The 27,004-nt window shown below is 38.6% G+C and overlaps 3 protein-coding genes across 5 annotated transcripts; 1 reads left to right on the forward strand and 2 right to left on the reverse strand.

The window, feature by feature from the left end:
- The first annotated feature begins 658 nt into the window (after window positions 1–658).
- On the forward strand, window positions 659–8,367 carry LOC116251020 (KH domain-containing protein At5g56140). Of its 2 annotated transcripts, XM_031625073.2 has the most exons (8): window positions 659–826; window positions 2,147–2,232; window positions 3,553–3,615; window positions 5,729–5,871; window positions 6,884–7,003; window positions 7,085–7,201; window positions 7,504–7,647; window positions 7,747–8,367. In XM_031625073.2, exons 1-8 carry the CDS (start codon window positions 732–734, stop codon window positions 7,894–7,896), a joined length of 918 nt encoding a protein of 305 aa, XP_031480933.1. In that variant the 5' UTR covers window positions 659–731; the 3' UTR covers window positions 7,897–8,367. The 2 variants fall into 2 exon arrangements, with proteins under 2 accessions (XP_031480933.1, XP_031480934.1); XM_031625074.2 differs by lacking the exon at window positions 3,553–3,615 and having other exon boundaries at window positions 660–826.
- A 1,321-nt stretch (window positions 8,368–9,688) lies between these two features.
- Window positions 9,689–18,349, reverse strand: LOC116251019 (snRNA-activating protein complex subunit). The gene is made up of 11 exons (XM_031625072.2): window positions 18,155–18,349; window positions 17,309–17,364; window positions 16,682–16,748; window positions 16,548–16,600; window positions 15,268–15,454; window positions 14,248–14,336; window positions 13,921–14,008; window positions 12,986–13,081; window positions 11,664–11,789; window positions 10,715–10,975; window positions 9,689–9,992 (listed from the first exon to the last, which is right to left on the reverse strand). Exons 1-11 carry the CDS (start codon window positions 18,308–18,310, stop codon window positions 9,708–9,710), a joined length of 1,464 nt encoding a protein of 487 aa, XP_031480932.1. The 5' UTR covers window positions 18,311–18,349; the 3' UTR covers window positions 9,689–9,707.
- Window positions 18,350–19,405: 1,056 nt separating this feature from the next.
- Window positions 19,406–26,787, reverse strand: LOC116251497 (uncharacterized). 2 transcript variants are annotated; one of them, XM_031625806.2, is made up of 14 exons: window positions 25,433–26,787; window positions 24,518–24,599; window positions 24,309–24,412; window positions 23,977–24,103; window positions 23,805–23,899; window positions 22,459–22,582; window positions 21,554–21,634; window positions 21,270–21,368; window positions 20,975–21,148; window positions 20,683–20,779; window positions 20,481–20,548; window positions 20,295–20,372; window positions 19,854–19,994; window positions 19,406–19,780 (listed from the first exon to the last, which is right to left on the reverse strand). In XM_031625806.2, the coding sequence occupies exons 1-14, from the start codon at window positions 25,471–25,473 to the stop codon at window positions 19,610–19,612; spliced, it is 1,482 nt and encodes a 493-aa protein (XP_031481666.1). In that variant the 5' UTR covers window positions 25,474–26,787; the 3' UTR covers window positions 19,406–19,609. The 2 variants fall into 2 exon arrangements, with proteins under 2 accessions (XP_031481666.1, XP_031481667.1); XM_031625807.2 differs by lacking the exon at window positions 21,554–21,634.
- Window positions 26,788–27,004: the final 217 nt, after the last annotated feature.

The following is a 27,004-nucleotide window of genomic DNA, read 5'->3' on the forward strand; positions in this document are numbered from 1 at the left end:
CATGTGAAACGTACCATCAGCAAATCGGAAAACTAGTCCCAAGGGGGTTGGGATAGTTTTCAACCAGCAACAGATGCGCCTTGGTTTTACTTTACTAGCTGCATCATTGCTCCAAACACAAAGAAAATGAAAGAAGAAAACACGGTTTTGAGGACAACAAAAATGTCTCAGCAGTGTTTGATTATGATAACAGTTTACCCCAAAAAATAGAAAGCACCTTTTTTACAGAGGAATTTTGTGCTTCACAAACACGTCACCAGGGGCGCGTTTGCATCATTCTGTGAGAAAATATGTCCCCAGGTTGGGCTTTCCATATGAATCGCGATGAAACAAATGCTTCTTAGAAAGAGGGGAAAGAAGTTCAGGTGCTCCGTGCCTTGAAGAGAGGTATTGTCATGTTAAATTGTTGATCACGCAAGGACGAAAATGTCATTGCACCTAACGGAAGATTCACTCTCCCTTTTTTTCTGTTTTTCGCTTTTTCTTCTAGCAGGCGCAGCAGTCAAACCGGCCACAAATAGGGGATACGGATGACATTTTGTAAAAGTAACGGACGGACCTGGTAATTGTTGAGCCGAATTAAACACGAAAATTACGGGAGAGGAGAGCAGCTACTCCTTCTCTCTGCTACGAGCAGTATAAAACGCTGGGTATCGTGGCAAACTGAGAGGCGAGAGTGGAGCTGTGGGAGCACCGCCATAGACTCTGGAGAGAGAGAGAGAGCGAGAGAGATGTCTTCGGGCGGCCGGTACATGGCATACTCGCCGTCGCCTTCGACGGCGTCTCCTTCTCCTCACATCGCTGCTGCTCTCGTAGAGCACGACAAGTATGCAATCGCCTTTCGCTCGCTGTCTAATTTCGGGATTTCGTGAGTGAAATGAGTGAAGATGCTCTCGTGTTGATGATCCCTTCCCTATATTTTCTCCTCGTTTTTCTCATGCTTTCGGCGCGGGAATACTCGGATATCGTGAATCGGACGGTCGAATTGCGGGATTAGTCATTGTGTGTGTTCATACAGTTTTCGGGAGATGTTTGTCGGCCCTTCCTTCTGTAGATTTGTCGGGAAATCTACAGTCCGTTGGCCTGGTTTTTAGTATTTAGTTTCTCTTTCCTCTTCTTAGTTGTACTATAGCGCTGGTGAAATTAAAATGTGGCTCTTTTCATGTACTTGAAGGATGTTTTGTTTTTCCGCGTGAATATTTGCTTGGAGTTGTTTTCGCTCTTTATACGTGGAATTTTGGCATAAATCTCTGTATTTCATGGTCTGCATAAACGTCCTCAATGTTCTTGGTTGGACCATGCATTATCCTGAATTTTTTCCCATTCTCATATGTTTTTTATCATGAAAATGGTTAAGTTCCGCACATTAAAGTTTTTGTTCTTGGTTGTTCTTGAAGTTTTTGTTCTGTGTTCATGCAGCCCCCATTAATCTGAAATTTGCTCGAAAACTTATGTCTTCTGGATCCGATTGTTTACATTTTCCTTCTCATGTTCTTATATTTTGGTGTAATTTTCAAGTTCATTTTCTTTTGCTCCATGAGACCCCGTCGATCCCATCTAATCATAATTAGTTGGAGAACTTTTTTTTGTATGTTTATTTTTTTAAGAAGACTCAATCTTAATCGCGACTCGTATTCTAGGATAATTTTCCTAGTCTGTTAGTTTGCCAATGTTCCGTCCAATTTTGATTCGTTGACTTGGTTTGAGTTTCAATTTTTCTGTTGTCCTTCAGTCGGTCCTTTTAATTCATATTGGATGAGTGACCATTTGTTAGCTTTTTCATTTTCTTGTCTTCTCCTCATTATGCGTGCACAATCTCATTTCTTCTCCAACTCTCTTTATTTAATACTTGATTAATAGTTATTATTGGGTGGGTAATGTGGGACTGTGGTACTCGTCACATAAGATTTGCAGATATCTTTGTAACTGAGATCATGCTTTCACACTTCCGTTAATTTTCCAAGGATGTAGTTTGTACTGAGTTCTGAGAAATCAGATCTGCTATGGATGGGTGGAGGTGAATGGTGAATATGCGTATCTGGAGATATGTCTAATATAATAAAAGAACATGCCTATCCTAGTTAGAACAAAGATGTTTTTATCATTTATATACTCATTCTTACTTGGTGAATACAATTATTGGCAGATACCTTTCTGACTTGCTTGCTGAAAGAGAAAAGCTTGGACCATTTGTGCAAGTTCTTCCACACAGTTACAGGGTCTTGAATCAGGGTGAGATATTAGGTCTTCATAAGATCGTCTAATTGGACTTGGTTATTGATATTTAATTCTCGTTTGCTGCACTTTCACCACTTATTGTGCTTTTCTGTTGCAGACCATCTGCGTGATCTTCTAAGTTAAAGGGCTTTACTATGAAGCTTTGCATGTCTATTCTCAAAGTTCAAATCATTTGGATTATGTATAAATTTTAAAACGGTAGTTACTAATGTATGTACGATCTTTAAGAAAAAACCTTTTACTTGTATTTGATTAGTTTCAACTTTTAACTGTTGGTGGTTCCAGAAATTGAAGAAAAAAAAATCAATCGGCTACTCTATGAGGAAATAGAGAGAATGTTCATGGCTTTGGGATAATGTAATAACGACTGAAGGCATAGCTGCAGTGAAATGTTTTTGGCCTTTGGGGTAAAAATTTGGTCATGAATTCAAAGATTTATATAGGTGTTGGATACATTCTTATCGTTCTAATTGAAATTGATCAGGAGCCAAGACATGCGAGTGCTGGGAGCACGACGCGCATATTGTTGTTGCCATGATCACAAGCTATCTTCATATGCTTGTGTAAAAAAGGTGCGAACATGTGAAAGTAACCATTGATCAGCTAAATCCTCGTTTAGTCTTCATTGCTGATTGATAATACATGGAACCTGAGTACCGGAAGCTCACCATTCTTAGGTTACATAGAGGGGAATTGTAGAATCTGGTGACTAGACAAGTACAGCATGCTGGTTTATTTTCTTCTTGTGCAACAGCCAGTTTCAGGAATCTTAACAGAATGATCTGATAAGGTTAGTTTGTTCTTGAGTGGGCTGATTTCGCTTCTGGTGGTTAAAATTGTTTCACATTTTTTGGACATTTCATAATTCAAAGATTAGCTAGAAGATCTAAGAGGAAAGGTGTGCCGGACGTCAGCATTAATTTCATAGAAAATAATAGAATGGCGTTTGAAATTTGTTCACATTTTTTAGATATTTCACCATTTAACAATTAACCATAGCTTGCATTGAAGATCGAGGAAGTTATCTGCAGGATATTATTATTAATTGCACAGATGATAATAGAAATTTCAGTTGTTGAACTTATGTTTTTGTTCAAAGGATAAGAAGAAGAAAGTGGGGACAGATAAAAGAAGTATTCTTGAGATTTTTTCAGCATTAATTGTAGATAAGAATAGTATATTGCTCTGAGTGTGGAGTTTGTTAATACTATGTTGCAAAATCTGTGAATATGTGGTGCCTTTGAAATTCAGAAATTAATTCTCTTAAGTGATTGTACCTGAGTTCAGGGACGTTTAAATGGTTTTTGACCTCAGGAACCATATTGTTGAAGTGCAAGGGATATGCTACCACGGGGCCAAAAGTATATTGCGTGAAAGGTATTTATGGTCCCTGTGTATTATGAGGCCCGTCTGATGACATACAAAAGCCAGGCATGGCTTTAATTGAAGCCATTAGCTTGTACTGTACAAGGAAAAGTGAAAGTTCCATGATTTTGCATATTTCTTGAAGTACTTCAAATGACACCATATCTTTGAGTTATGGTGATTCCAGGACTGTGCGATGGGTGATGCCTAAAGAGGAATTAGGAAGGTGGATCGTGGGTGACTTACATGGATTTATGATTCTCTTTCACCATCGCTTTTGTAGATCCATATCATCCATTGTGGCTTCCTTTGGAGGATTTGCCCTGTTCTTTTTCTTGCTGGTCTGTGTTGTGAAACCTGCACATCTCAATTATCAAATAACTCTACTTGAGGGTGAGAACCTCCTGTAGCGGCTGCATGTACTACCAGTTGTAGGTGTATCATAAAGAAGCTAGTGGGTTGCCATTCTATCCGACAGGATTGCATAGATTCTTTGCCACCATTTGACAGATCTATGCTTATTGGTATCTGATGTTGTTCCTTTTAGCACAGAGGTATGATGGTGCCAAATGAAATCTTACAACTTACGACCAGTGTGGAGGTTGGAGGACCCTGAAGATTACAATGAGCATAGTGGAAGATTACAACTTACGACTGGTGTGGAGGTTGGAGGACCCTGGAGTAGACATGGATATATTGTGTCAATGAGCTATTTTATATGAGCTATTTTATTAACAATGAGCATAGTAATATTTTTAATTTGGTTATTTTATTCTATAACTAAAAGGATGCTGTTTTGATATGAGAACAAGCATTCAAGTGTGATATTTGATAAGTTTGGTACCTGTTTTGAGTTTACTTATATTAGGTTAACTGAAATGTGCATAATGATACAAATCATGACTGCTAAAACATAAAAAATAAATGAGAAAAAAGTTTTATATTAGTGTCAAATCGATGAGAGGTCCATGATCTTTTTGAGAAGTGGAAACAGTTCTCTATATTTCTGTCCGACTTGTTAGCAGGATGAGTTAGGCAGATTGATTCCTAAAGGTGAACGAAAATATATGGACTGTGATTGAGCTCTTGTGAGTGGCTGTCTCTTTAATCTGAGACAAGCTACCAGTTGCTTCACTTTGCAAATTGCATCTGTCCGGATACATGACATTCATGTTTAGAGGCTAAACCCCAGGTTGGGACGTGCTCAACTTTTGGCATCCTTTGGTAGTGATGGAAGTTACACATGTTACATAAAAAGCATTCCCATGCAACTGGTGGACAGGAAGTTTCTTGATTGATGTGGAGGGAAGCCATGGCTTTTAGGCTTGAACCCTGCTGTACATTCTCCTGTCAATTTTGGGCTTGTCTCCTGCCAGAGAGGTCTCACTATCTATATTCTATACTACATATACATGTCTGTGCGTGCATGCATACATATAGATATATATAGCCTTGTAAAATGACTGATAAAGAGTATTATATCTTGAATATCAGCTCTTATTATATATATTAAGCTGAAAAGCAATATAGAATTATCTTAAGCGTTGCTGGGAAGATATAGTTGTCGGCTGCAGTAATCCATTTTTGGCCATGGGATGGGGCTGACATACTTACCATAACGATAAATCTACTTTAGTCCATTAAGTTGGTCTGCTCATCTGCTTTCAGGGGTTCATGGAGCAAGTGATACCTTGGAATATCTCAGACTTACAGCTCTATGCAACTTACTTTCATGTTATAGAATTTATTTGAGAAACACACTGTTATTAATTTTCACTGTACATTGAATGGTGTGGTATGCTGTCTTAAGCTACTCTAACCACCTCGATGGAATTTGATCACACGTGGTTTCCTGCAAATTTGCAATTATTTTTTTAATGAAAAGATTTTTAGATGTATGACAAGTATTAAGTCCACTATCCATGACATAGATACCCATCCATTTGATTACACTTACATTCAGTTTGAAAAAATAAAAGTTTTCAATTGACCCATGGTTCCATCATTTTCCCATTCTTTGCTGAACTCATCTAACATGATACTTACGCTGATGAATCCATTTTTGCCATCTTCTTCTTGAATACGTGCTGACTTTTATTATTATTGAAATTGAAATTTGAAACAGAAATATTGCGTGTAACTACACTGTTGGGGAATGCATCATTTTTAGACCAGACTGGGCTTGAACATGCGAGCCCACTGACTTCTGGAGGATTGTTTTCAAATGGAGCAGATAGGAATGTATGGGCACCAACATTCCACTCAGAAGTACGGATACTAACCATTAACATAACTACTCTTTCCTGCTAATTTTACTCGCTTCAGTAAGATTCCAGACATTATCCTACATTTAGTGCTAACTTGTTCGAGGTAGGAGTTTACACATGTTAAGCTTGGTTTTTTTTGTTTTGACTCCTAGTGGCCATCTTCTTGCTGCATTGAGATATTCATATATCTCGAACAAGTAGTAGAATGTTGCAGGTTTGTGTGGTTGTTGTGCACTATCAGCTGCCGTTCAGCTAATTTGAACTAGAAAGTAGACACTGTTGAAATGTATGATGTTGGATGAGCATGAGTACAGAGTCTTATCAGATCTTGGATTTAATCCAAGATTCCATTTTATTGCCTAGGTGCAAAGAGTATGTGGAAATGGCAATGATTGCTCCTGCCAACAGCAAGATTGTTGGTATTGTGGGTAACATCATGGTGTTCTGGTCTATAGATTGTCATGAATTGCATGAAGGACCTTGGGGACAACAATCTCACTTTATGTTCCACCAGTTGCTAGCAAGAAGCCAGAGGTGGCATCCTTCTCACTATGGTGTGCTTTGGTAGTCAATGGAACACAATTTAATATTTGACGGACACATATACAATCATAGATGGGCTTAATAAGATTAACAGGAGAGGCAAGGGGCTAATCCTATTCTTGCTGATGCTTGCTATTCGTGGGATGACCTTGAGTGGTGTTCCTTCATTAATCCATGCGCATGCATTTTTACGCTTTCTTCGTCCCTAATGATATGAGCCGTGAGGCACCATCACAAATTGCACTTGAAAGTAGAGTAGGAGTGAAGAGTTACACGCATTGATTCTGTGTTTGTCAATTTCAAAAGTGTCATCCCTTCTTTGTCCCCCCTCATCTCCAGCTGTAACTGTACTTTCTGCTTAATTTCTTTAATTCAAAATTTCAAACTATGCAAATTATTGCTATCATTTGCTTCTATCTTTCCTTGCCCACTTCTAACTTTCTCTTAATTTTCCTTGGATTCTTTTGTAGAGGCTAGGTGGACTAATGCAGTCACCTAGTCATGGGTGGCTTGGTGCACAAGGAAGTTCATCTGGCCTTGTTTGCAAGAAGTCATTCAGAATTGACATTCCTGCAGATAAATATCCTAGCGTGGGTGCAGAACAACTCCCACCCTGTCTCTCTGTCTCTCTCTTCCTCTCTCTCACATATGTATATATATCTTGAATGCAGTACAACTTTGTTGGCCGCCTCCTGGGACCTAGAGGCAATTCTCTGAAGCGTGTGGAAGCAACTACAGAGTGCCGTGTGTTGATCAGGGGTCGTGGCAGTATCAAGGATCCAGCTAGGGTAATTATAAATTTGTTCCACAACCTTTTGTAACACTTGCTGTTCATATGTATTGGTAGAAATGGCAGAATTTTCAAAAACGCATCATTAATATAGCACCTCGCCGCTGCACCTGTACTACATTGATGAACTGAACAGGTATTCGGGTCACACCCGATATTGGGTTTTTTTGCTGTGAATCTTTACGTGCACCAAGAGTTTAATTGTTGTAACTTTTGTCGGGCAGTTGTCCATGAATCTTGTGATGCTGAAAAGACTGTCTTGGAACAATCCTCTCATTGTGGTATATGATCTTTTCACAGGAAGAGCTGATGAGGGGGAAGCCCGGTTATGAGCATCTCAACGAGCCGCTGCATGTAGTTGTTGAAGCTGAACTGCCTGTCGAAATGATTGATTCCCGGTTAATGCAAGCCCGGGAGGTCATAGAAGACTTGCTGAAGCCTGTGGTAGGTTTGATTGCTATTAGTTCTCCTCCTTCCAGCCTTTCAGATCATAATTTTATTGGCTGATGATGTCCATCCGATTAAGCCTTCACTTCTTTGTAGGACGAGTCGCAAGACTACTACAAAAAGCAGCAGCTACGAGAGCTTGCTATCCTGAACGGGACTCTGAGAGATGATAGCTCTCAAATGTCAGGGTCGGTTTCTCCTTTTCACAACAGCCTCGGAATGAAGAGAGCAAAAACTCGAGGTTGACGTGATGTTAGGATTAGAAGGTGAAATCTGTTAATGCTCTTCAAGCTACTATTGCGGCAAGTAGCTTCACCCATTCAATCGGCCGTGACGTCAGATGGTATCAGGTGGTAATACGTCGAGTCTGGGAATGCTGTCGTGCTAGCGTTAGTCTACTATTTATCCACGTGACAGTGTTGTGAGCCATGCCAGCTTAGGTTTGTCTACTAATGCTAAACAAGAGGTTGAATAAACCTGTCTTTTCTTATGGTGTTGATAGTTGCCTGTTCATGGATTTAGTGTATCAGACGTGATAGTTGCAGTCGTGCAAGTTACAGTTTTGATGTATAAGTTGAGTAATGCAAAGAGGCCGTGCATGGGTATGCCTGTGTACAAAAGAGACGCAAGATGCTTTTAGAGTAGGAGCATCTGAGTTTTGGAAGTAGCAAATTTTTCTGGGATAACGGCAGGCATGCCGCTGATTTTTTTATCGTATGTTATTTGCATTGTAATTTTAACGTTACTCTCGCACGTCCTGGTGGTACCTTCTGCTGCTAATAGTTTCATATCACAGGTCTGGATTGCACCAATCTAACAGTTGTTAAAGTTGAGCGGTTTCCCGCTGCTGAAGACACGTTCAAAACATGCGATTTGTGGCTTCTGATATTGGAGGTAGGAAATGAACGTTTCCGTAGCTCAACTGTTTCTATTGTCTTGGGGGTACAACGTGCACGAGGTTGCCTTTCTGTTCGTTAAAGTGCCTGGCAGACCAACCGTTTCTATTGTCTTTGGGGTTACGAGGGTTATCTTTCTGTTCGTTATAACTGTCTTGCTAACTAAATGATTGTGTGGGAGATATAGCGCAAGTGGCTGAATGCAGTCGCTTGTCCCATGAGCTATGCGGCATAACCTGACATTGAGGACACTTGCCTTGTAGCATAGGGAACCTATAAACCGGAATCCTGCAAGAAAAATGTGCCGGCGATCAGAGGGAAAAATTGAAAGGAATTATGATTGCCGAACCCGCGAGGGTATACATGCTTATCCGAATCTTCTTGAATTCAACTTTCTATTACGGCCTAGCGGTGGTAACTGTTATTACTTCTAGCATAGGCTATCATGGCGGACAAAAAGAAATATCACGTCCAGTGGACGTAGGACGTAAGACTCAAATTGGAAGTCAGGCATCTGGTAATACATTTTGAGGCAACTAGAAATTAAGACCATCAATTGAAAATCCCCACGGCTGCTAATGATTTGGTGGAAGACTACTGCAATTTCCGTTCAAAAGATTGAAAAGCCATGTAAATAGATAAAAGGTGTGATAAACTTGGGTTGAAAAACCCCCCTTATTTTTTTCTTGTGGGACAACACCGGCTTTCCTTGCCTCGTAAAATGATGATTTGATATCCTTATCAGGCGGCCAAAGATCTTACGGCTAAGATCGGATACCCAAGACCTCAGATCCGCGGATCAAACAAATACCAGGTACAACGTCCATAGGTAACGTACATATGATACATAAAACAAAACTATTCACACTCCCTGATGTAAAAGGAAGAAAACATGCTGCTTTTAAAAATAGATTTATGCCGCTGCAACTCATCAATCAAAACCAAAACATTGAGAATATGCTGTGTACTACACTAGAGTTGAGAAAAAACAAAAACAAGTAGCTTTAGGTTATAAAAAAGGACGAGAACAGAACCAAAAGTTTTTAGGAGTCGCGGCAAGCGAAGCAAAAAACCTGAAACCAGCCTTTTTTGGGTCGCTAGCCAATCACGCCACCAACACTCGTGTGTTTCACTAGCAAAGATGAGCAAAAACTTGAACTTCTATTCACAAAAATAGTCATAGACTGTGAAGTCATCATACAGCAGTGTACCAGCTTCTGAATAGTGCAGCAAAAAGTAGCAGTTATCGCAGAAATACGAAGGGTTTTCAGGAGCATACTTATCATCGACTGTTATTTTCTTTGCCCTAAAAATGCCACAGATAGAGCATTTCCTGTGTCCAGTGCGTATTTGAAATATAAGCAAAGGATAAGCTGCCTTATTTTGTACATCCTCAGGATGAATCAGTCTCATGTCCCTGATGACAACCGCATGCCTGCAGTCTCCCTGCAAGAGAACCATCAATGCAGTAACTTTGTGATTTTCTATCCGAAGATATATCCATGAAGGTAAACTTGTGAAACCGAGAACGTTTACATCACAAGTTTAATTTGATGAAACAGAGAACGTTTACGTCACAAGCTTAATTTGTTCTGTCGAACAAAGCAATTCAAGCTGGTGACATCATAATTGACTCTGACATAGAAATTGCACATAGTGAAGCACAAAAGCTTTTGGGGGTGTGTCTGATTGCCTAAAAAATGTTTTCGGCTGTAAATCCAGGTGAAAAAAAATCATTTCAGTTCCTCTCCCTGAAGGTCCAGCTGAAGATCCAGAAATTCATACATTTTATGCGTTAAACCTGGAGAACATATCCAGGTATTGTACTACAGTCATCCTTCTAAGTTATTCAAGAAATCAATCTTCAGGTGAAAGAAACAAGAGGAAAAAATGAAGTTGCAAGAAAAGTCTAGGAAAAGGGGAACGGCGAAAATAAGACAAAAAAGGAACAAAGGAAGAAATGCAGTCTGGAGGCAAATTTTTATCAAAAAATAATAAATGTGAGAAGCGTGAAGATGTTTTGTAAGCAGCAGGGATTCTAGAAGCACTCCCATACTATTCTATAAATGAACATACAAAGCATTTAAATCATATGAAATCAAACATTCTCCTACTCGAGAATGCCTGTGCTTAATGGCTAGATCAATAAAACTTTGGAGAAATGGTACCTGATGACAATAAAGGTAGTAAGAACCAAGCCGGAACTTCAAATCACAGAACCTAGTCTTATGCATTGCAAGGGACTTGAAGATGGGAAGATGCTCTGTGGCAACACCACCTAACAAACTTTTGTGTTTCTTAAAAGAATTTCCTGACACAATAGCTTCCCACTTTGCAAGTGCTTCATCTTTGCTGTTCTGCAACCAGTTCCTTATTGGTTCACTGTAGTCTATAGCAGAACGATCTCTCAAATCATTGCAGAATGAGCCCTGTAAGATGACCAAGCTTAATTTTATAGATCATATGCTCAAATAGAATAACCGCATTTGTTTCTCATAAAATGCTATACTCACGTGTAAATATAAGAGAGAGAGAGAGAGAGAGAGAGAGAGAGAGAGAGAGAGAATTAAGTGGGATTGGTATCAATATATTGTTCGTAAATAGTTCTTGAAGAACTAAATTGTACTTTTGATAAAAGGAACGTCTCAGTAAACTTTTCAGAAGTAAGCAAATTAATCATAAAAAGGACAGTTTCTCAAAAGTCATTCTAATTGGTACTTTCTTGAGTATCCCAAATAAATTTTTCCAAAAGAAACAAAAACAAGCATGAAAAAAACATTTTCCCAAATGTCATGATATATGACAGCATTTATCCAAATTCTTCAAAGTTGATTTTCCGTTTAGAGGGTGTTAAGAACCCTGAAATAATTTTCAGGATGTACTGAGAAGATGAAATTTCACCCTTCTGTATCAAACATGGATGAAATTTAGCGTGAAAAACTTCACCTGTGTAATGCTTTCAATGAGTTATTAACAAACACCCCTTTAGTTTGAAACATAGTGCAACATTAAACTAGTACGTAGTATGTCATATGATTTATCTACAGCTTAACCCTTGTGCAATGTGCATTCATATATTTGCATAGGAACTGTTCAGTCTGGTGTAGTCATAGTTACTTCAATTAGAAAATATCCAGAGGGATCGTGCACTCCTTCTTGCTGCATAAGTTGATCTGTCGAGCAATATATTTTGTCCCTCAACTCTGTGAGGGTTTGCTTCCCTAGAACAAGGAATTCTTGGCTCTGCAACATAATTTGAATTCTAGTAAGGAGCTTTCGCACAAGAAGTGTGCTGATCAGAATGAAGCAACATAGTGAGAAAGAGCTGATGGATCAGAATAAGCATACAATAAGACCTGGAAACCCACATACATTTTCTCCAAGGATGCAGTTTTATTTGTAAAGCTTGCCATCACATAAGAATAGGAACAGTTAGGCCAAGCTTCTCCTTTTGGAGCAGCAAGATAGTATAAATCAGTTAAGCACGATTTCAATAAGAACCCATGGAGCACATACCAGAATTACATCCCAGAAATCTGATTATTTCAAATATTCAGCAGCACGCAAGTGAAATACTATATGGTAGTGCCATCTCCAAGAAAGAACTGAAAATTGAAGTCTCATATTTTTTTTTTAATTCATCAAATTGGCAAAGGAAAATGCCTGAAAATCCAGTATCTGGTCTGCAATCAAGAAGACTTGCATAGAACTTGAAAAATATAGATAAATACATATATTGGTTCATTTTAGGCTTTTAGCCAAGCCATGCGTAGTGGTCCATTAACTAGTATACGGTATTAATGCTCTTTCAAATATTTAAAGAAAAACAGCCACCTTTTGTTGCATTTCTCAGACAACTGCCTAAGTTACAGTTCACCCTCATCCAATTCCTGATTCCTCACTAAAATGACAAAATTAACCTGTCTGTTTGCATCTTTAAATGGATAAGCATCCCTTTCTTAGCCTATTATACTTGTATCAACAGCTAAATGTAAATGAGGAAATCTGAAGGGGGAGGGTAAAGCAATGAAGTGGTTAGCCTAAGTAGTTAATCTAAAAGATATTCATTAATCAAACCATGAATATGTGAAAACTGAGGTAGTTAAAAAAACATCAACTCATGTTAGGTCCTCATCGGCAAATTACCAAATGTTTTTACAGCAAAATTATGTCGAAGGAAAGACAATATAGAAGGAAACACCTGCCCTCTACGAAAAGCTACCCTCTTGCAATGCACATTTAAAATTGCAACGTGTATTAGTTCAGGGTGTAAATGCATCATAGAGCAAGGAAATCGTTTCAAAGCTTAAAGCATTAAATGGCACGATAAGATACAAGATTGAATTCGATGACCATGGTAAACAACCAGAACAATACATGTCCAAGCAAATAAAAGAACCTTAAATATATCACACTCAAAAGTCCAAGACAACAATTACCTTTTGTCCCTTTCTTATGTTATGGTATATTTCAATGGTTAGAACAATTTCAGGAAACTGAACTGGAGTGAACTCTTGTGGAATTGCTGCATTCATCTGCAGACAAAAGAAGGTACAATGAGAGATAAAAACGAAAGAAGATGGACAAACATGATAACCTATAGAAGCTTGATGAAATTAAACAAAAAAAAAATCCAAAAAGCTCCATGCTTGCTTCTAAATTGTCTATCAAGGCATATTCTTGCTTTCAGTTTCCTACAGCTCTTTTGTGCAGGAATAGAGATCCATGAAGCAAGATTGGGCAGCATGAAAGTTAGACAAGAATGAAATCCCTCCCATATGTCACTGTGCTCTATTTCATGATTATAAAAAATAAGAGAAAATATTTTCTGTCTATTAAAACCTGCCTATTGAATCTCCTAATTTTTAAAATAAGAAAGGTGCTTTTATCAAAATTGGCTGAAGCATTGATTGAGTATCCACAAAAGATCAGGCCAGCAACGAGAAAACAAAGACAATATTCCACCTTAATGAGTCTGAATGCCTCTTCTCCAAGGTATGGATGACTACCAAGTCATATAGGTGCAGGTACGAGGGTAGGACTATATATATATATATATATATATATATATATATATATATATATATATATATATATATATATATATAGACACACACACACACACACACCTGTGTATGTGTGTATATAATCTAGATCCAAACCATGAAGTACCATATATGCTGTGAGTACCTGGGTCCTATAATTGTAGTGCCGGCATGGGTACATCACCCAAAATGGGAGCACCCAGGTGACTTAGGATAATGCTGTTACCATGCAAAGCAGCAAAAGCTCAAGAGAAAAGAAGAAATGAATCACAATTTCATGAGGCAGCATAAGCATTGCATGTCCAAATGATAGACTTTAGAAAGCTTACCTTTGACGAAGAAGTTATAAATATTGAACTTGAAGATTTCACCGCCTGAGATTCGGCCACTGAAGTGGTTCTTTCATTCATTTCAGCCCTAAAACAATTGATGGAAGCCATTAGTATCGAGTGACGAACATAAATAAAACAACAGAATCCAAAAAGGAAGGCCAACTTAATTTACATAAACCCCGAGAATTCAGCCTCCAATCAAGTTGCGATGGATTGGTCGGATATGTGTATCTGAATCTGAGGTTTAGTTCAAGTTCTGAATTTCAGCTATCAAATCTTGTTGATTCTCTCCTAATAATTAGGAATCGCATCCGTAAAACAAACCTGAGTGAATGAAGTTCTGCCTTTGCTTTGTCTTCATCTTGCCTTCTTTTAACTTGTGCAAGTTGTTCTACTTTTGACATATCAGCACCCTGCTTGTTGGAAGGACAAATTAGAGTATAAGAAGAAAACTCAAGACATCTTCAAATCTCAAACAACATACTACCAGCTACATAAGATGTCTAAAATAGTAGTCAAATTCAGGAGCAGGACCAACTAATAGTCTATTCATGCTATCACCAGCTAACCAGAGAAGCAACTTTCTTATTGTTATTATTTTGTTTACTTGGTACCGGATAGAGGGAAGCAGTAAAGAAGGAACTAGAACAGGACGGCACTTGAGACTTGCTGTAGAACTTTCACTTGAATCGGCACTGGCATTAGCTCCGGAACTGGAACAAGAAAGTGTTTTGCGACAGTAAAGAGAAACGGAAGAGGACAAAACCCCAACTGTTTGCTCCTTGATTCCTTTTAATTAATTAGCAGTGTGCAGTATGTACAAGTTCTCAAAGGTTGAAGAAAATAGAAAAACAACACACAGTATGTTCGCATTAGCATTCTCTGATAAAGGTGTTGCATTACATATTTAGGTTTCTGTGCTTATATTTGTGCTCTAGAAAAGCCACTATGGCGTGCGATGACTTAAAGTATTTCAGTTAGTGGAAGGCAGTAAAAAACCCTTGAAGGAAGGCAGTAAAAAACCCTTGAAGGCCCCTTATACTTGAGCCCCAAGACTCCTACACTTTCCCATTGTGACTTCTTATCTTCCCTTCTTCAACCTATATGTTCCAGAAAATTTAAGTGGAACTTAGTCAAGCAGCGCTTGACACAGCATCAATTATAACACATGCAGCTTAAGGAACATCTCTTAAACAAACTTAGGGAACAAACCAATAGTTCAACTAGCAATTTATGACATGAAATCATGCATCATGAACATAACATGAAACCTCTCCATTAGCACTTCACCATCCAGGAATAACCAAAAGTAGGGATAAAAGCTCATCATTAAAGAGAACTTACATCTAATTCTGCAGCACGGCTATTTCGGTCAAAAACTCTTCCTCTCTTCTTTTTCACTGAATGAACAACTGTCTCAGAAGAGCCTTCACTTGGTGCTGTAAATCCCATAGTTTCAGTGGAACTTTCTTGGTTTGCTCTTTCTGGGCAAGGGAAATCATCAGTTGGATCATTATGCACATCTGCATTCCTATAAAATCTCCGTGCATTATTATAAGGTTGTCTATTAGACCTTGCAGAGAAACATAACAGGAAGACTTTTGATTGATTTAGACTTGTATACGTCATATACTAGGCAGGGAGATTTAAGCATTTCCAATGCCAATACATGTTTTTTTAGAGGTGAAACATCAAATTTTTGGATTACATTAAAACTCATCAACAAAAATTAAATTCTTGCATACAATGAACCCAATGCATATTTAAGAAGATAGACAATTAAGAATACAACCAATGGTGTGAGAATCGACATCAACGCGAAAACAATACATACTTGCTTTCTTCCTTTTTTCAGTGACCTACAATGAGGCCCAATAAAAAATGGATCAAAGTAACAACGTAAGTGTAAGGTTCCTCTATGAAAATGCATTTCATGAAATAATCCATGATACATGAATCTTATGAAAAGTCTTACAAAATAAGGACCAACCCAATCCATTAGGAGGAGAAGGTAGAGAACAGTTACACTTGCCATGTTTCCAAAAGGATCCTCAGATTTTATCTGCGTCCTGGTAACCAGCTTGCTTAGCAAAAAAAAATTAATTTAAATCATGGCCACAAATATTATCCCAAGGTTTTTAACAGTGAAATTTTTATCACATATTTCTCGGCAAAGTTGCTTTTCTCAAGAAAATGTTGGGAAGTTATCGGCAAATTTTTAGAAAAATAAAAAAAATCCTAAAAGTTAAGTAAAAATTGAAAAATGAGAAACCAATAAGAAGACATCAAAAAACTAGATAAAATAATAAAAATAATGTCTTAACGATGATTAGAATGATAATAAATAATTTAATTCAAGTTTAAAGGTGAATCAATAATGTCACCCACCTCAAAAAAGAGAAATGAAAAAAGGGAAAAAACATATAAATATATTTTTCATGTTTTTTCTCAAAAAGAAGCATTTGTATCACATTAATCTCATGATATTTTCGAAAATATCCTGATCTATGGCTGTGATTTAAATAAGTAATGCAAGGCCATGGTCACACCTGAACAAAATTATGAGAAAAATGACCAAATTAGGCAATCGAGATAAATAAAGAGAAGATTCTTGTACCACTTACATTTTGACTGATTGTTCTTCGGAACTTGAAACACTTCCAGTCTCCTCTGGAAGCTAACAAAAGTTCCAAATTGAAATCATATTATTATTATATGAACACTTTATTTTTTTGATATATTATGAATACAACATTACCTTAAATGCTTCTTTGAGGGCCCTTTCAACCAAGTCCTCCTCGGAAAGAATTTTCAAGTCATCAACCCTTCAAAAATCAACCAAGCACCAATGAATTAAATGCCAAAGAAGAACTACAACTAATTAAAAAGACATTTGGCAACACAATTTGAAGAAAATGCAACATATTATACGGTGGCAGTTTGAGACACCTATCCACCGACACTAAAGAAAATGCTAATTTATTAAAGTTTTTCACAAGGTATAACTGTAAGAATATATTTGATAATGGTATTTATGACCTAACCACTTTTTAAGGATAATAAGCACTAGCTACTCTCAGTGAAATACTTGCTTTCATCGATTACAATCCTGAAAAATAGTTCCTTCTCTTCCAGCTTGGTATTGTTTCCTCAAAATTCAAATTTATATCAGACTAAGTGCTTCATGGTTTCTAATTTAACAAAACTGACTTCTGCATTCTTCAACTGCTGATATCCAAACGAAAAAAACAATCGCCCTGAAGTTATACACCACTTAAAGAGAGAGACTGAAAGAATCATGAACTAAATTGGAAGAAGGAAGGTGGACAAGGAAAAAGATACAAACATAATCTTTACGTGGTAAAGAAAGCAAAAGTTTACTTACGAGAGATTGACATTACATGACTGAGATGATAGTTCGCACAAGTCCTTTTCTAAACCCTGACAATCAGGAAAAGGAATCACAAACAAAAATTTAAGGATGAAACAGAGACACGTCTGACGTGGAAAAAGCATTCACGATCATGTCCTATCTGTCGTAAGCTGTTGGCCGTAAGAGTAGATAATAAAGTTGAACCAACTAACGGATGTATATAGAATAAGAAGAGAGGGAGCATATATCAAAAGAACATCAATATACCAAAGGAATCACAAATAATAAAATGTTTCACCATAGAGCACTTAAAAACTTCGCTGGCCTTCTATATCATACACATATATAAATCCCACCCAAACGCTAACCTTTTCGAAATTCGAACATGACGATAATGTGACGATGGCGGTGAATGATGATATTGAAGAACGTTCTTGCATTCGATCTCTCACTATGCATATCATTTCATTTCAATAGCTTAAATAACCAAAAGAAAGGGGGGGAAAACCAAAGGAAAAGGGGGAGCCAGTTGAAGCAACTAAAATAAAAAGCAGCACAACTTCCAAATCCTCGTCAGAAAGGTAAACCAATAATAGAATCTGATTTCTTAGGGCTGGAATTCGAAGACGCACGGCGGCGTCCAATCCGACCGCATTCAACAACCAACGGCTATGGCGAACCCGACGGTTTTCAGAACCACGACGCACGGCATCAAATCCATCGGGACCAGACGGATATCTACAAGACATCCCGCGGGAGAAACGCCAAAGCTTATGATTTTCTTCCACGCAGAACCCCTCCGATCGACGAGAAGACAAAACCAGAGAGGCGTGATGCAGATAGGATCGGGAGTCTTACCTCCAATTCACGGACCACGGATGCCTGGAACTGCGGAACACTAGTAAGAGGGCCGACGAGGCCCGGAACAAATATGGGCCCGCCTCGAGGGCGCGCTCTGCAGACTCCTTCCTCCTGGAGGGGAAGGCCTGGCAACTCCCTCACTCCCGACGCCATCCCAGTTCAAAATTTCTCGGAAGGCTTTGACGGTGGAACACCGAGGCTCGGACTTATATAGCGTTCCCTCGGGCGGCAAGAGGTGGCGGGTTTGCCGTATAAACGGATCGGGTTTCGGTTTTCTCTAAAATAGAAATTCGACAAGTTTTTATCGGATTCAGATGGAAGAAGCCAATACAGCACTATGCTGCTACACAATGTTATTATTCGTCTTAATTGTTATTACATGTTGAATTAAAACTTGTCTTTAATTAAAATCTTAAATTGCATCATGTAGTTTCAAGCATATAATATAAAATGATAATGACACCGCACTAGCACTCACGAAGGGTTTTCCTTATCAGGACAACACTAGCTTTTTCACCATACATGAAAATTCCGTCAAACTTTCAAATCAATAGAAGTGTTTCTGTATAGCCGTCACCAGCATTAAGTCTCTCCTGTTTCCACCATTTAACCATAATTTTAGCAAGGTATCTTTCTTTTTATTTACATCCCACCGTCGTGTTGCATGTTCTGTTCCTTTTTTATTTACACCCCACCATTTAACCAAATTTTAGCAACATGTTCATGTTTTTCAAATTTCTGAATCAGCCTCAAACTTTTCTCGGGCGGTTGACTCGACCTCTGGAGGCCATTGAAAGCTGTTTAAATGCATGATTTAAATTTCACTTCACGTCATTCTTGTCGCCGCAGCGTTTGTTGATGATGCAAATGAACAGGGCATCTTTGTGTGGTGAGATCGGGTGTCAATCGCATTCCTCGTTCGTCTGAAGCTGAAGGTATACCTCTCTTTCTTCTTCGTGCAGCAAATTTAATTTATAGACAAATAAGTCTGAAACACACTATATCGCTCTCTGACCAGGTGGATTCTTCTTCTTCCTTTTCCAGACATGGGAGAGATAAATTAACGGCCATTGGACGAGATGAAGGTAAATAGGGTCGCGACCAACAGCCGGTGTTCCATAATAACGAAAAGGAGAGAACTATCAGCCACAGGTGAATTTCTTCTCCAGGTTTTCTGCATGAAGCTCCAGCTCGGGCGGTCCTCAATTGACACTCTGTAGCGGAGATGCTAGAACGTAGACTTCAAAGAAACAGAAAATGTTCTCAAGTAGGGAACACCAACTTTCATACACCTTTTAGAAGAAATCGTGATACAAGAAATGCCACAGTACCATCGTAGCTAAATTGACAAAGAAATTCCTGCCGCCAGGGGAAAAGTGGGAGTGGCCACATACGCTATGCATGCTCTGCCCGCTCCAGCCTTTAGCTTTGCCTAAAACGTTTTTCATTTGATCACGAAGAAAGATGCCTCCTGGGGTTTACATGTTTGGATATGCATGACCTCAGCCGCTGACTAAGAGACTCCTTTGGTTTTGACGTTGAAGAGTCTTTCGGTTTATTCGTTTGCGAATCGGATTTACCTGGGAACTTACGAAGAGGAGTTGCAACCGCCCTTAAAACAGCCTGTACAACTTTTTCAATTTAATGAAGTGAACATTTATGGAAGAAGGCACTGCAGAAAGTGAGATGTTTGAACCTGATGTCCACTGCAGGTGCCCCTCGTGCAATCTGCAGAAGAGGACTCATCGTTTACTGCACCCAGAGAGGAGCATCGTCCCCATCTCCCATAATTCGAACTAGAGTGGGAGCAGCATTCTTCGCCTTGTCTGCTTTTGTCCTGAAATATTGGAAAGTGGTTACAGATCTGAGAGCCATGCCGATTCTTTTGGTCCTCGGAAATCATGGTGATTAAAGAAACAGAGCTTGGAGTCCCTAGTTTCGAATCTAGTTTGGAAAAAGAGCCAAGGCTATGTGGAATTTCTAAGAAAAAAAAGGGAAAATTGATCATCAAGGAACTTATTTTCCCTTTCAGACAACCACGGGATTACCTACTCAGTCTAAAGGCCCCAAGTCCAGAATTAAACATAAATTCACCTTAATTAAACATAAATTCACCTTCCATCCAAATTAAATTTACCTGCAACTGGAGTTCCTGATTTACATTGTTTCGGTCTGTCTCAATAGCCATATTTCCTTTTCCAAAAGATGAAGCAATCTGAAAAAAGTCTCAAGTAAAATTTACATTTTAGCATAAAGATTACTCAAAAAACACTTTTGCACGAGAGACATAAAAGTTATAACTCGAAACATTATCAACCCTTACCCTGCTGGTGGTTCTCGGAGGACAAACTCCAGTACTGGAAAGCAACTCACCAACTGATTTAGTGTACACTACAGGATATATACTACGTCAGATGGCTGGATTAAGAGACAAGAGAATACAACTAAGTAAAACCACAAAAGATCAACGTTCAAGCTTTCTACATAAAGAATCCAAAGTTTCGTATACTGGAAAGTTATCTTACCATCTGCAGAAGAAGAGCTTCCAGCACTGGATTCCACCATCGGAAGGGCAGAAGGAATTTCAGGTAACAAATTCTGTGAGATGTTCACTGATCCAAACTGCATTTCAATATTATAAGTCCACAGATGAAAGGAAAGGTCGATGCAGAATAAAAGCATGAAGCATTGCCTTTTTCTTCACTTATCAATACCAAAGCTTGCGTGCAGAATGTTTATTGGAGCACATTTTGCCTTTGTGATTGATCATCTCAAGTGAGGTTAATTGCATCCTTGCAAAGGCTAGAGAAGATGTACCTCTTTCCTGCCAGCACCAGCTTCGCCAGAATTGTGATAAAGCATACTTGATTTTGATGAAGGAGCTTGTGGGGGATGAAGAACATTGTAGAAAAATATGGATGCAGAATCATAAAAAAATTGTGGTCGAGGAGAGTTGTGATCACCCTCAAATTTGATGATATTTTTATCTCCCTGCCAAATATTCATGGTTAATACTCGAAGTTCCACTTCAAGAATGTGTACAAGCCTGTGGTGCTACATGGCAGGTCACATGATATTGATCATATTTAGGGGTTTTTTCATGAGAACATACTGCATAGGACTTGAAAATGATGTCAGAATGATGTGGCAGGATGAATGCATCCCCAGTTCCATGTGCAAACAAAGCTGGTATAAAAGTTCTGGGTGCAGTCTGTATCACAAGCACAAAGAAAATGTATGCGTTAAAAGAAATCAGTAGAACAAGATAAATCAAAGGGATGCTTAAGGTTGGTAATTTAGGGTACTGGAAGTAGCATCTATTGAAATGATAGTAGACACCAAATGATTAAAGCAAATCTTGGACTTGACTATACAATTTTAAGATGTCTGATAAACCTGAGATGCATTGAGATCCATAATATCAAATCTGGCCCTTTTCTGGATAATATGCCTCATGTATTGAACAGCCATTTTGACCTGATGGTAAAAGAATTAGGTAAGGGACACATGACAAATGATTGATCGTTAAGATACCATTTACACATGATCTATCGGGTTATTAACTTATTACAGAAACATACACACAGAAACACACATACAGACAGACACTGACATGGGATTCATGAGTTTATGCCGGTAAGAACACGCACAAACACACAACAGAAAGAAAAAAGAGATGCAAGGAGAATCCCAATGTACCTGAGATGTATGATCTCATTTTTCAGTATTTCCAAAATTTGAATTGAGAAACCTTTTAAAATTCACGTCCACCTTTTGATGTCTTTGTTCCATGCCATATCATTGATTTAGATGCCAGATGTGCAATATATAAGATATAAATATAGGAAGATTCTTTGTTAAAAAAATGACATAATACGTTGGGTAACTATGAAAGTGTTCAAGAATTAAAGTATCCAACGTTAGTTTATACTAACATCAATACCTAAGTTTGGCAAGTGATTTTTATTCATCCAAAAATTTATTATGCCTGTCAATTTTCATGCTATGGTTTTGTTCATACATAGTGGGTCATTAGAAAATCTGCAGGTTCTCCATAGTTAATCACATTGTGAAAGTCTGCAGGCTCTCCATAGCTATCACATGACAGTACATTCCGACTTGAAAAACTTTCAAGTCTGAGTGAAAACTTCAGGGAATATTCAATACCGAAGTATTTTGGACTTGTGGTCCTGTTGTTGATGTATTTGATATTAGAGGCAAATAAATGCCTCAGATGTTGAACCCATACAAATACAGACTGATTAGCACGAGGAAACATATGGAAGATAAATGTGTCATACCGTGAATTTCGGGAGACGTATTCTATAAACATCCACAAGCTCCATCATCAGATCAAATAAGTTAGAGAAAGCACTGTCCAACACCATCCCAGCAATAGTGGGGTCATCTGCTCCATAGAGAAGGCTGCAACACAACTAAGTTTGTAAAGCACTAATTGTAGAAAAACAACCTGTATGATTATGTGATGAAAAACATGGCAATCTTGTTTGTAATCTTTGATTTCAGTCACTTAGATTTTCAATTGTTCTTATTCAATATTTCAAAGCAGCCATCAAAATGATAGTGAATTCAATATTATGAGACCTCAAGTATCAATTGACATGTCACACATTTTTACTATTCTTATCAAACAAATTTATTTCCAAGAGATCATCTCTCTTAAGAAAATCGCCAGCATCCGACGCAATCTTTTGAAACCATAAACATATCTCATAGCAGCTGAAAATGAAAGTTGAAAACAATTAAATAATTTCTTTTAACCAGAAACATATATCATCAATAGAACTGCAGAACAAGTCAAGCAATTCAAGCTCGATTCACATAAACTCAAACTTGTTTGTTGGATAATCAAGTTCGAACTCGAGCTCGAGTTATATGTCATGTTGAGTTCGAGTTTCATGAACTCAACTTGATTCAGCTCAATCATACGTGTGGGTGTCATTTCATGTGTACTTTCATCTTTTTTCTCTTATTTCTCTCTCCATTATTCTCCCCATCTTATTTAAAGGAGCGATAGTGAGAAGGCATGGTGCCACGGGAATGAGATGCTTCAAGAAGAGGAGGAACAAGAACTGCACTTCCACTGTATGGGATGTGCTACCAGAGTTTCCAGCTCCAGAAAGCCACTGTGGTTCCTATCATTATCTCCCCCACTAACCACTTGGATCCACAAGTTTAAATGGAGCATAAAATGATTACGAGGAAAACAATCAGAATGGGCCATTTTGAGATTCCATTTGTCCTCATTTTGTGGACAAACGGCTCTTTCTCTATCTAGGCTTCTCGAACTTTTTTCATAGTTCAGTTGAATGGAGCTCTGGTTTTTCTTTATGTACAAGCTTAACTGAATTGAGCTTGAGCCTGGCATGTGAAACTCCACTAGAGCTCAAGCCAAGTTCAACATGATCAAACTGGTCAAGCTCCAGCTAACTTCCAGCTTGAATCGACGCTGTAGATGAGTACTCATGAAAGTCGAAAGAGTATACAATGAAAAGAAATGTACAGCCTTGATGGCCCTAACAATAAGATACTTGCTTTTATTGCGAAAGAGATGTCAGCAGAGCCAGAGTGAATATCAGATGCAGCATGTGCGCGAAACAAGCGAAACAATGATCCACCTATATACCTTGTAACCGCACCCATTGACCGGCCCCACAAGCCAATACAGGAAACTTCTTCCTTCCTTCGCAGGTAAGATACTGCAACTTTCAAATCATCTTTCTGAAAAATATCACAAAAGCTGGCAGTTAGCAAATATATGCAGTTGGCCAGGTTGCTTCTAATCAAAGAACTTGTACCTCATGCCACCCAAGGCTAACATATTCACCCTCTGATAACCCTGAACCAGAAAAGTCAAGAGTGAAAAGAGTGATATTTGAAGGAAGGAGGATTACAGCTGCATCATTTGCATCTGCCCTACAGCCACTGCAGTTCAGATAAACAAAAAAACTCGAATATATCAACTTATCTCCAAAATCTTAACCGGGATAAAATGTAAAATCAATGTGTAAACCTTGGTCCAGGATTAACTGAAAAAGGTGACTATTATATATTACTGAAAGAATACTTTTCATGTATCAGTACATGAAAATCTCATTCAGGAACAAAATTACAAGAATTAACAAAAGACCTGTTCCCATGGCAGTAGATAACACAAGGAAGAGGAATATTTTCTGGACGTGGTGAAGGAACATAGTGGCTGCACTGTAACGTATGGCCTCTTCCATTTCTGAGCTGAAAATTTCCGGGGTCTCCCAATCAATAAAGCAAAGGATATTGGAGAAGAGAAGAAAAGCACAAGTACAATAAAATATTCATTTGTTTGGCTTCCATACTTGCCTCAATATCTTCACGTTTGAACTTTCTTCCTCCAAGAGTGAACTCGGTTTCCCATAAATATTGATCTGGATTGTACTCTGCCCTGTATCCAACCAGTGAAAGGAGTACATATGAAAGGCTTTCAAGTTGCCATGGCTTCATTTTTCTGTACCATGCAAACCATATAAACGTGCACTTCTATTTGTGTGTATGCATTTGTGTGCGCATGCATATATCATTAGTAAAATTTGCAGCCTCTAAAAGATTGAGGAGTCATGGGAATCTGCTTTAAGCGCACCAACAAAGGATCTCAATAGGCATGAAAAGGAACGTATTAAAAGTTGTTTCCCGTTCCATGATATTAATAATTTCGCTCTTCACATTCTAAATTTTCAAGACTTACAACTTAATGTGGAATTTCTAGATCTTGCACGTAATTCATGGAAAGCGCTTAATGATACTTCAAGTCTGCAGGAATTTAGGACTCAAAAACCATATCAGACTGTAATTCTAGTACATCAGGCTCTGATATGGAAATTGAAACACATTGATGAAGACATGAACATAGCAGTACGACAAACATGGAAAACTTCTGTAACGCCTTAGCCAGAAATGTCGTTTTAGGCTATCTTTATTGCTAGTTTTGGTAGGTTAAGGTTGATTATTTCTCTTTTAGTTGTTAGGCCATCAACTATTCAGTGCTGAAGCGTCCATAAATACATTGCAGGTGAAAGTGGAGCCATAAAGGCCGACGGAGATAAATCAAATACCAACGGTTTGTTTAAGTCAGATAGCTTCATGAGTATAAACTCATTGTTGACTGTCTCGTGTATGTATTATGAGTTGAAAACGCCTTTTTCAACAAAGACACATTCATTCAACAAGAAAAACGTGATGTCAAACGGCACAAAACCACAAAGTAGTGAGAACAGGTACCTTGGAGGCCGAATCACAAAATTGATGAACTGTTCAATCATCTTTCTTTCTTACAAACCGCAGGGATTCTCAGCCTCGCACAGAAACAATGTCTCCTCTTGCTACAACATTCTCAGTACTCAAAATCAGAATGTTGAGACCAACATAAACTCTGCTATAAACTGATGTGAATCTTTTAACTAGAGCGGCTGCGCTGAAATTCTCAAACTCTAGTTTCCAACATCCTAGATTTTAAAATGCAAAAGCCAGCAAAATCACAGCAAGGCAAAGGGTGATCCCTCTCAGGACAACCCTCAAGATTCAAATGAATGTCCTTAATGATCTATCCGCGTTCACAGTGCAGTTCAAGCAACTACCGGTACTTGATTGAGCGGAAGTCCAAGTTACGCCCTTTCCAGGAAATAGATGTCCTTAATGACCTACCCGCATTGAAAGTACGGTTCAAGCAACCATCGCAATTAGAAACTTTTGCGCAGCAGTCCCAGTCAGTGTACCATTTCTAGGTAACGAATACGTTTCCAGAAACTTTTCGCTGTTAAGACTCCAATTTAAATCAATCTCCGATATTTAGATCCTGCACACCATTATACGAAAAATTTTCCACAAATTCTTCCAAACAAAGCCCTTCAAACGTTCGTACCCCTGATTCCTAGAGACCAAGGCAATCCACCAAGACAACAGATCCATTCCCCATTGACAAGCCAAACAAGGAACTGCTAGACGTCAAAAACCAGCAATTCCCAAGAGAGACATTTCAGAATTCCTAACATAGAGCCCTCTGCAAGGAGCCGAACAAGAATCAAAACTACCACAAAACCTTCAGCTTGCCAGCTCACGTCTCAACAGCACTGAAACCTCGCCAGAAGCTAGAAGCAATAGCAAAAAAGAAGTTCTCAGATGCCTAAATCACTCCGCACAGTTTCCGAAGGCCCCAACTCCTCAGAACTCGAGGCACTCCAAGACCGAGGCGAAGGCCTCGCCGATACCAAAAGGAAGATCCCGGATAACTTAGCAATTTCGAGATATTGTAAAAACGAGAATTTCAATCACGACTGCAGAACCGCAGAAAAAAGGAAGTTGGAAGCTATAAACAAAATCCGTAGAAAATAAGGAACGGAGAAAGGAAGGAGAAGTAGACGAGGGAAGAAACAATTTGGAGGGAGAAACAGACAGGGAGAAAAGGACGATTCTTTATGACGGGAAAACGAAAGAGAGGAAAGGAGTATAAAGGAAAAGAAAAAGTAGAAATAAAGAAAAAATGGAGATAGAATTTCTTTTGCGTAGGATTTGCGGCAAACCTCATGGAGGCAACCAGAAGAGAACGAGTGTGAGGGACCTGGTAATTCAACGCATCGAAAAACAAAAGCAAACTAAGCAAGCGAGGGAGGAAGACGGTATTTCTTCTTCTGATTTTTTTTCCATCCATAGGAGGCGCTTGTGTCATCTCCATCCAATGGATCTCAGCCACGTGGAGACAAAGTTTTTTAGTCAGCCACTATTAGTTGGAGATACAGCAAAGACCTTAACTTGTTTTCGAATCGACGGAAAGGTCCGGTTTCCCGACAACGAATC

Source organism: Nymphaea colorata, chromosome 3 (genome assembly GCF_008831285.2).
Source record: "Nymphaea colorata isolate Beijing-Zhang1983 chromosome 3, ASM883128v2, whole genome shotgun sequence".
NCBI lineage: Eukaryota > Viridiplantae > Streptophyta > Magnoliopsida > Nymphaeales > Nymphaeaceae > Nymphaea > Nymphaea colorata.

Excerpts from the sequence above, each read along its gene's own strand:
- LOC116251497 (XM_031625806.2), bottom strand. The coding sequence starts at position 25,473 with ATGATTGAACAGTTCATCAATTTTGTGATTCGGCCTCCAAG. Across the intron at positions 24,104-24,308 it reads ATCTACTGCCATGGGAACAG|TGGCTGTAGGGCAGATGCAA; the intron begins GTCTTTTGTTAA and ends TCTGAACTGCAG. Across the intron at positions 21,149-21,269 it reads TCATTTTCAAGTCCTATGCA|GGAGATAAAAATATCATCAA; the intron begins GTATGTTCTCAT and ends AATATTTGGCAG.
- LOC116251019 (XM_031625072.2), bottom strand. The coding sequence starts at position 18,310 with ATGGCGTCGGGAGTGAGGGAGTTGCCAGGCCTTCCCCTCCAGGAGGAA. Across the intron at positions 15,455-16,547 it reads GAAGAACAATCAGTCAAAAT|GAATGCAGATGTGCATAATG; the intron begins GTAAGTGGTACA and ends GAGATTTTATAG. Across the intron at positions 14,337-15,267 it reads GCCGTGCTGCAGAATTAGAT|GGTGCTGATATGTCAAAAGT; the intron begins GTAAGTTCTCTT and ends TCCAACAAGCAG.
- LOC116251020 (XM_031625073.2), top strand. The coding sequence starts at position 732 with ATGTCTTCGGGCGGCCGGTACATGGCATACTCGCCGTCGCCTTCGACG. Across the intron at positions 827-2,146 it reads GCTCTCGTAGAGCACGACAA|ATACCTTTCTGACTTGCTTG; the intron begins GTATGCAATCGC and ends AATTATTGGCAG. Across the intron at positions 7,202-7,503 it reads GTATCAAGGATCCAGCTAGG|GAAGAGCTGATGAGGGGGAA; the intron begins GTAATTATAAAT and ends ATCTTTTCACAG.